Raw genomic sequence first — 10,145 nt, 5'->3', positions numbered from 1 at the left:
TTCAAGGTCCTAAATGTCTACTACTGATTTCTGGAGATAGGCAGAAGTCTTCCCCCAAGGAGGTTATTCCCCAGATATCCTGGGACATATGCAAGGCGATATGTGTCCTTTTCAAGTTGGCTTATGGAAGAGCATCTCCTTATTCAACTTGTCCCAAATGCTGCTTGACGATCTGCCTGTCCAGAGCTGTGACAAGTACCTTTTGGTCCTATGCAAATTGGGTGTGGAGTGGACTGGAGGGTGGGGCGACAAGTGACTGCATTCTGGTTTTTCTTTTCCCCCTTGAAAGGAGTTTGATTATTCAGGTAGGCATACAGGTATGTGATCGTTTAGATGCATGTTTCCTTTGCCTCAGGCATGACAGGTATGGATATAGCTAGACTTTGAGGAAAGTTATGAGAAGAACAAAAGGGATGCTCCTAAACCAGGAGAACTGGAAATGGGGGGGAGGGCTAGAGAGGAGTGGGGAAGTTAAGGATGGAGGAAAATTTTGTTCGGTCAGCAAACCAATTAATTAATTAGCCAACTGACCTAATTTGCAACTCCCATATTAGCACAAACATTGGAACTTAATTATCCTTCCAATTTTGCACTTCTTTGAATTTTGTGATATGGTGCTTGACTCAAAAAATGTACCCAAATGTGTAAAAAGGTATATTTTCTAATAATATATGTTTATTGAGATAAAATATGTATTTAAAAACATTTTGTCATTCTTTTATTTTGCAAAAAAAACGCTGGATGAATGCGTAAATGGGGCAGAATGAATTTGTGAATGAATACATGCAAAAGTGACATGGACCAGAAATAGACAGATCCATCCATCTCTAGGGGATAGACATAACCATCGTAGCTAAGGTACTGTTTTGTGACTTTGTAGGGATCATATTTTTTAGGCCCCTGGATATTCTGAATATCATCCACCAGCACACACACAGGGGGAAAACTTCACAAATCTGATGGCATTCAGATTTCAAACACCCCCCCCAAGGGATGGTTTTAAAGGAAAATTCAGTTTTAATTTTCTTTCTTCGCTATCTAGTTTTCATAGAATACTTGAATAATCTAAATATAGAAATGCTGCATGGAAAGACTTTAGAACAATGCTTTCTGGATGATGAAACAGTGACCCAATTATGCTGACTGTAGGGAATAAAACACATCATAGGGCTTGTTGTCTTGTGGTTTATACAATCTGTGTAAGGCACCACCATCCTTCAGCTTGCCCAGGTTTTTTCAGACCTTCTTGAGCTTGTCTATTCTTGCAGAATAGGCCTCTTGCTGTGTTTGTAGCTTTTCGTTAATCTCAGTCTGAAAAGACATTTTTAAAAAAAAGAAAATAGAAGCAGATATAACTGAGGTATCGGCACAGAGTCTTCGTGGTTTCAACATAGCAAAGACAGATGTTATTCTTTGAACATCTTCCTATTTTGCAAATGTTACAATGCCCCATCCTGTACTTACATAACAATACTTTATCTTAGTATTGTGAGCATAGTTCAATGCACTGTATGTTGCCATCAACAGAAAGTGGTATGGTGACAATCATCCCCTCCCTTGCCTTCTCAGATTACCTTTACCAATGAATCCATATTAGTGAGTGGGAATAGAATTCTCTGGCATTTGGGTTAACTGTCCCCCCCCCTTGCAGCAGATGTTTAATCTTTAGAAAATATCTGTTGCACTTAAGCAACTAAATGTTGCTTATCTCTCTTAACTTAAGCTTAATTGCCAGTAAACATCATACAAAGAAACATCAGAATGCTGAGCTTAGATTCACTGCAGGATTCACAACAAAGGTTCAAGGGTGGCAACAAACATTCCCTGACAATGTGTTTCTGCAACTTTGTTGCCTGAAGAACTGTACAAACACTGGCTCAAATTTCTATGAATATTTCAGTGGCCTTGGAATTTATGTAACCTTTTCAGTATGTGCATATGTGTGTGTTTGTGGGAAAAGATGGCGTAATTGATAAAAACAGCCCCCAGAGCAACAGAACAGAACAAAAACGAAGGTTTCAAGAACAGTATATTCTTCTCTCTAACTTCAGACAAAGTTTAGATGCATTATGTTGGCTCCACATTAAGAGTCAAGACCAAATTCTCTGCTGATTTCAAAATGTTGGTAAAGTCTTGATGAATTGGAAAGGAATTTAGCTCAAAAACCACTTTAGAAAAGATAACTGGGAGGCAACATTTTAAAATCAGGGTGGACAGAAGAATTGTGGTTCACTGTGGCCAATTTCTGGTGGAACACCTGGTGTCTAATGGTTGCTGAGATTCTAACAAAAAGGATGGACACAGATGGACCTTGGCCTCGCCCAATTAAATACATATGTTCTTAAACACAAGTGTACAAGAACAGGATAATTTAACACAGATTAGTTATGCCTTCACTATTAAGTGTGCCCTATTAGCAAAATTCAACAAAAGATGCAAGCTAGACACATTGCTGTTACTATTTCTATTTCATATTTACCACCACTAGTATTCAGGCATAGTAATGATACAATAAAGGTGAAGGGAGAAGACCAGGTTTTCCCTATGAGTTTGGCCATCACAACGGGTTTCAGCTCCACCTATCGTGCGAAGGCAAGAATGTCTTTGAAGTCAAGACTAGGGGCGTCAGGCCCCTCCCACTCTCCAGTTCATTCTTGCCTTCATACGAACAAGATTGGAATTACACGTAGCATTTAGCTAAGTCTCGTATTTCTTTGTGTATTTGTCTTCAGATCCTTTTTCTGTTTTGTGTTTAGCCTACTGAGGGTCCCCTCAGAGACCGCGGCTGCGGCTCTCTTCGTTCTCTCCCGAGCTATTCTTTTCAAGTTATTTTCTTTCCTTGACTGGGGGTTCCTCTGAGACCGCGGCTGCGGTTCTCTTTGTTTTTGGCAGTTTTCGAGCACCCCCCCCGGCTCTATTGTATCCGTTGCCTGGGAGTTCCCTCAGTGACCGCGGCTGCGGTTATCTTGGTTTTGATCGTTTTTGAGCCTCCCCCCCCCGGCTCTGTTGCCGCGGCTGCGGCTCTTCCGATCCCAGCGGGAGCTTGCAGCTGCGGCTCCCGCTGTTACCCCATCATACCTTTTTCCTCAGATCACCCTCGCTACGTGGCTTTAATTCCCACTGCGAAGGGCTTTGCAAACGGCGACGGCGGCTCTCTCTGCGGCGGCTGCCGCTTTTCCCTTACTGCCAGGGGATTTTTTAGAGCCGCTAGTGCGGTTTTCGGCCCCGCGGTTCCTCCTACGGGACTGTGCTGGGCAGCCCTTCCCCCAGTTCGCTTCCGACGCCGCCATTGCTTCTTCCCTCTCCGCCATTTTTTTTTTCCGGGCGCCATTTTTTGATTTCAAATTTCCCGCCTTTTTTGTTACCCTTATTAACCATCGGATACCTCCCCTGCAGGCTATCTATCCGTATGTCTGTGTATATGTGCTGCTGACAAACTTACACAGGGCTGATTTACACACACTTTTACTGTGGCTGTAATCCTAGTGGCTGAATTATATTATCAAGACTGGAGCTCCAATCCTAGTGGGCTGGATTGTATTATCAAGGCTGGAGCTTTAATCCTAGTGGCTGGATTATATTATCAAGGCTGGAGCTTTATATCAGTGGCTGACTTGTACTAAACCTGATTTATATTGTATATCCTGCCCCCTCTGGGGCCGTGAACAAGCCTAAAACCCAGCCTACAGCGCTAATCTGAGTGTGCCAACTCTAAAACAGCCTATATTATATTAACGCTGATATCTCAGTGCATTCTGCCCCCTCTGTGGCAGTGCACTTCGCCATCTGCCAGTGTATTCTACCCCCTCCGTGGTAGTACGCTGTGCCAGTTCAGGTCTTTACATCCTGCCCCCTCCGTGGCAGTGTACTGCACCCAAGTTAATATAAGATGGCAGAACAGCCAGGCATGTCACCATCAACACACATGGTGCCAGATCAGCCAGACATGCCACAATCAGCCAAGCCACAACATCCTAACACGTCTAAGACCAGACATGCCAAAGCACTGGCTAAGACAAAACATCTTTCCAGCCATAGTAAATCAAAGCGCCCTCGTTATGTCTCTGTGCCAATCACCACCACAGCACAGACACACATAACTGATATTTTCCATTCCCCTGCTGCTGCCTCTGACGAGGAAGAGTTTGTTGGCTTTCCCGCTCACTGTTCACCTAACGAACCTACCTCTGGTTTACCGCCTCAAACATCTGTTCCAATAGTTCATCAGGCACACACATCTGCCACATCTGGTCTGCAGCTGTCTCCTGATTTCCTCTCCCAACTTCAAGCCATGCTGGCATTTTTCACCCAAATGCAGTCACTACCACAAGTTCCTGCCATACCTCCACTCAACATGGACCAACGTGCGTGCCATGAAGCTCATCCTTCCTGTTCACCAGATCCCTTTGATGTAGCCAGAGGCAGATGTACGGACGAAGCCTCGTATGCGGAGGAGTCAACTTTCACTGACCATGTTGAAGGAGATGACTGGAGCGACTATTCAGATCATGAGGAGGATACATCGTATCGCTTGTTTAATACCTCAGACTATCAGCCGCTAGCACGTAGGGTACTTCATACCCTTGGTCTCCAGACTGCGCCTTCAACTTCGTCCGCCCCAGCTATCAAAGGGGCCAAGGTCCTCAAATCCCCTGCACCTACTGAACACTACATCCCAGTGCCGGACCCAATTGCCAAATTAGCCTCCGAAGAATGGGCTCATCCACTCAAAGCTCGACGCTTCAAGAACCTGGCTGACAGACTTTACGCCCTAGCCCCAGACTTTGCCACCAAGTTAGATGTCCCTGGCATAGATGAACCAATCGCTCGCCTCGTTTCAAGATCTCTTTTGCCCAGGGAAGGGGAATTCCACCTAAAAGATATTACTGAGCGACGAATAGACTTCGCCCTCTGCAAGAATCACGAGGCCACTGCCCTAGCCATGCGTGCCTCCGCTTCAGCCTCCATCTTCTCCAGAGCCTCTATGATGTGGATGGATGACCTTCTAGAGGATGCTAACCCTGATCCTGTCGCCTTCAGAAGAGCACTATCGAAATTACGTAAGACAGCAGCTTTTGTGGCCGATGCCACTTTGGATGCCACTCAACTAGGGGCACGAGCCATGACGACTCAAATAGTCGCTCGTCGCACCCTCTGGCTTCGCCACTGGCAAGCTGATTCAGCGGCCAGACTGAACCTGTCCAAGGCTCCTTACTCCGGATCTCTACTCTTCGGCGAGGAAGCTCTAAAGGCAGTTCTGGTTGATCCAAAAGACACCCACAAACCGGTTCTGGCCACAGTCAAGAACATCGACCACAGGCCCTTCAGGCGATTTCCCTCCTTTCGTTCTAACCAGTCCTTTCGAGGAACGCGGCCAGGAGGACGAGGCTGCGACTTCAGACCCTATGACCCCAATGCATTCAGGGGCCCCTGGAACCGACGCTTCCAGGGCAGAGGTCAGTACCAAGGGCGCAGGGGCAATTCATCGTCCTCATATAAGGGAGGCCCCCGCCTACTCAAGTAGTATTAACGCCCTCCCCATAGGTGGCAGATTACTTAATTTTGGAGATTGATGGCTGCGCCTTACTACGGTCTCCTGGATCAGGAACCTTTTCACTTATGGCTATACCATAGAGTTCTGGGCAACCCCTTCAGACAGATTCCATCCGTCTCCTTGCCCAAGGGCACCAGCCAGGCACAACATCATGCAGACAGCTATACATCACCTCCTGGACATAGCGGCGATAGAGCCAGTTCCCACAACTGAGAGGTCGGAAGGGGTGTACTCCCTCCTATTTGCTGTGCCAAAACGAGATTTATCTTGGAGGGCGGTATTGGACCTTAAGTTTGTCAACCGTTTTGTAACATATCGCAGGTTCAAAATGGAATCTCTCCATTCCATTACCGAGAGTCTGCATGAAGGAGACTTCCTGGCTTCTATCGACCTTAAGGAAGCGTATCTCCATGTGCCCATTTGCATAGCCCACAGAAAGTTTCTTCGGTTTGCCTTTGGCCACCAACACTTTCAATACAGAGCGATGCCATTTGGCCTGTCCTCTGCTCCAAGAGTATTTACCAAGGTGCTACTCATCCTAGTGGCTTACCTTCGGACCCAAGGGGTTCATATCTACCCATATTTGGATGATCTGCTAATACGGTCCAAGTCTGAAGAGCTGGCTCAGCATCATTTAATGATCACCCTCAATGTTTTGCAGACCTACGGCTGGCTTGTCAACTTCGACAAAAGCCATCTCCAACCAACCCAATGCCTACTACATCTTGGGGCAATGTTGGACACCCTGCAGGCAATGGTTTTCCTGGCTCCAGATCGCATCACTGCCATCACAAGCATCGCAAGGTCCCTGATGCAACAAACATCCGCAGATGTCATGCTTCTCGCCAGAGCGCTCGGGATGTTTATCTCCACAATCCACATTGTGCCCTGGGCTCGAGCCCACACTCGACCCCTTCAGTGGACTCTGTTGCCTTTTCAAAAAGACATTGCCAGCTCCAACCATCGCAAAGTTCGTTTGAGCCCCGCTCTGCGCCTCTCTTTCCGCTGGTGGACCAAGGTTCAACACCTCTCCAAGGGCACGTCGTTCAGAGAACCCCGCAGAACCGTCGTAACCACAGACGCCAGCCTCATAGGTTGGGGAGCCCACTGCAACTCCCAGTACGTTCAAGGGGTTTGGTCCAACGCAGAGCAATCTCAAAGCATCAACTGGCTGGAACTAAAGGCTGTCCACTTAGCTCTATGTCATTTTCAGTCTCTGTTCCCTTTGCATCATGTGCTCATTCGAACAGACAACACGTGTGTAAAATCACATTTGAACAGACAGGGGGGCACCAGGTCTTGTCCTCTGCAGGACTTAGCCTCCCTCATCTTTGTCTGGGCAGAACAACATCTACAATCCCTGAAAGCAGAGCACCTCAGAGGGATTTGGAATGTGACAGCAGACTGGCTCAGCAGACAACAGGTCTTTCCGGGAGAATTGAAACTTCATCCAGCCATTTTCCATCGTCTCCAGTGTCGGTTCGGCGCCCTCTCAGTCGACCTGTTTGCTTCCAGTCACAATTGCCAGCTTCCAAGGTACTTTGCCCGATACCTGGACTCAACAGCAGAAGCAGTGGATGCTCTGACAACACCGTGGCCAGACGGTCTATTGTACACCTTTCCTCCCATACCATTGTTAGCCAAAACCTTGAGGAAGGCGCGAACCGAAAGGGCACAGCTGGTTCTGATAGCACCATTTTGGCCACGCCGACCGTGGTTCTCAGATCTTCTGGCAATGTCAATGATGGATCCTTGGACACTCCCAGTAACGCCAGACCTCCTATCCCAGGGTCCAGTACTGCACCAGGACCCTACTTGGCTCAATCTAACAGTGTGGCGTTTGAACGGAGACATTTGAGGTCAGCTGGACTGTCTGACGCTGTGATTGATATTATTTTGGCCTCGAGAAGACCATCTACCACTCGCATTTATCAACATACCTGGGTGGCTTTCTCCAAGTGGTGTCAGTCCCACCACCACGATCCTTCCCAGGCCAATGTGCATCAGGTGCTCCAATTTCTCCATAGTGGCTTTATGATCGGACTTCGACCCAACACTCTACGTCGACATGCGTCGACTCTGTCATCCATTCTCTCAGTGTCGTCTCCTGGAGATCATATTTCCTCACATCCGTTCATCAAACATTTTTTGAGGGGAGTCGCCCTACGCTCTCCGGCTGTTGTCCATCGGTTCCCCTCATGGAGTTTGCCGAAAGTTCTGCAGGCTTTACAACGTCCTCCATTTGAACCCATCAGGACTGTGCCCCTACGTATACTGTCCTTCAAGGTCCTGTTTCTGATCGCAATCACATCTGCCAGATGCGTTTCGGAGTTGGGCGCATTGTCTTCTGCTCGACACCTCTGCGTCTTCCATAAGGACTCTGTTGTGCTGAAGACTGACCCTTCCTTTCGTCCCAAGGTCGATTCAGTTTTTCATTGCAACCAGGACATTGTGTTGCCTTCCTTTTGCCCGAATCCTACCCATCCTCTTGAAAAGGCTTGGCATTCGTTAGATGTCCGGAGGGCTCTCAAGACCTACCTGTCCAGGACCCAAGAGATTCGACGAACAGAGTCTCTGTTTGTATCCTTTCATCCAAGGTCTATGGGGCATAAAGTTTCCAATCCTATTTTATCCCGTTGGTTAAGGGCATGTATTACTTTAGCATATGAGTCTCTGAAGCTGTCAGTTCCAGCTAGTATAACGGCTCATTCTACCAGGTCAGCTGCCACTTCGGCTGCTTTTGCCACTAATGCTCCTGTTGCCGATATTTGTAGGGCCGCAGTCTGGTCTACCCCACACTCGTTTATAAGGCATTATAAAATGGATCGCTATGCCTCTGCTGACGCATCCTTTGGCAGACGAGTGTTGCAACAGGTTCTTAATGAGGATTAACACGTGGGTGGTCCCTCCCTGTATGGGCTGCTGTGGTACATCCCGTTGTGATGGCCGGACTCATAGGGAAAATGGACCATTGGTCTTACCTGAAGGGTGATTTTCCTATGAGGACGGACATCATGACCCTCCCAGTTGGAGGATGACTATATATTTTCTAATGCGTTATATATTACTGTTACGCTATTATATTTAAATTCAAGAGTGAAGTCAAGACTTCTAGTTCTGTTATACAGCTATGTTGCAGTCATGTTACTATGCATGGTACTATTGTGTTATTTTCCTGCTGCCAGGCCGCTTGGCCTTCTTATTGTATTTTTAGATCTTTATCCTGAGACTCGCTGCGAATGAACTGGAGAGTGGGAGGGGCCTGACGCCCCTAGTCTTGACTTCAAAGACATTCTTGCCTTCGCATGATAGGTGGAGCTGAAACCCGTTGTGATGTCCGTCCTCATAGGAAAATCACCCTTCAGGTGAGACCAATGGTCCATTTCATGAAGGAGAAGCAGAGGTGAGAAAAAAGGAAAGTAGTGTGGATGGTCCCCCTCTAGGATACACACCTTAACGTGGTGAGGGGGGTTGAGAGCGTTGAAAAAGCTAAGAGCAATGCCATCAGGAGTCTAGACCAAGAGGCTAGACTCCTAGCAGGGGTACCCAAGGCGGAATGGTCAAAGCTGAAACAGCAGACTAAGATTCATCCAAACTCAGAGGAAGGCAATGGTAAACTACCACTGAATATCTCTTACCACGAAAACCCTATGAACAGAGTATTCAAAATGCAACACGAGATAGTGCTGGAAGATGAGACCCCCCAGGTCAGAAGGCACTCACCGAGCTACTGGGAAAGAACAAAGGACAAGTATGAGTAGCGCTGTGACTAATGATGCAGCTGGGTCAAAGCTGAAAGGAAGCCCAGAGGCTGATGCACACAGATGCGAAAGGAGAGTCTGGAGTTGTACGATGCACACAATAGGAGCATGGAATGTGAGAAGCATGAACCAGGGAAAGCTAGAGATTGTCAAGCAAGAAATGGAACATTACAATACTTGGCGTGAGTGAATTAAAATGGACGGGAATGGGACATTTTCAGTCTGGCAACTACAAAATATTTTATACAGGAAATGAGAAGTTAAGAAGAAATGGGGTTGCTTTAATAGTGAGAAGTGATGTAGCAAGAGCAATTAGGAGCTACAACGCAAGGTCTGAGCGAGTTATATCAATGAGATTAAATGGGAAACCTATCAACATAATCCAAGTCTATGCTCCGACAGCAAACGCAGAAGAAGGGGACTTGGAGAGATTTTACGCAGAAGTACAGGAAGAAATTGATCACACACCAAAACAAGATGTGCTGATAATCATGGGGGATTGGAATGCAAAAGTAGGGAACAAAGAAGAATTAGGAGTTGTGGGGAAATGGGGCCTAGGGGACAGAAATGAAGCAGGAGAAAGACTTACTGAATTCTGTAAAGCCAGTAATTTGTTTCTTGCAAACACATTTTTTGAACAACCAAAAAGACAACTGTACACGTGGACATCACCAAATGGTCAATATAGGAATCAAATTGATTATATAATTCGTAGCAGAAGATGGAGAAGTTCCATACTTTCTGCAAAAACAAGACCAGGAGCAGACTGCGGTACAGATCATGAACTGGTTGTATCGAAAATCAGAGTAAAGCTAAAGAAGAACAACAAA

At 46.7% G+C, this 10,145-nt stretch overlaps 1 protein-coding gene across 1 annotated transcript in view; it reads right to left on the bottom strand.

The window, feature by feature from the left end:
• Positions 1–655: 655 nt before the first annotated feature.
• The window catches only part of CABCOCO1 (ciliary associated calcium binding coiled-coil 1), a 119,910-nt gene continuing 110,420 nt past the window's right edge, over positions 656–10,145 (bottom strand). The window contains exon 8 of the mRNA XM_061635109.1: positions 656–1,311. Coding sequence (XP_061491093.1) covers positions 1,237–1,311 — 75 coding nt within the window. The 3' untranslated portion in view covers positions 656–1,236. The remainder of the gene's footprint in view (positions 1,312–10,145) is intronic.

This window comes from Rhineura floridana, chromosome 7 (assembly GCF_030035675.1).
Source record: "Rhineura floridana isolate rRhiFlo1 chromosome 7, rRhiFlo1.hap2, whole genome shotgun sequence".
NCBI lineage: Eukaryota > Metazoa > Chordata > Lepidosauria > Squamata > Rhineuridae > Rhineura > Rhineura floridana.
The sequence above is the reverse complement of the archived record's forward strand: the minus strand, read 5'-3'. Positions and strand labels throughout refer to the sequence as shown.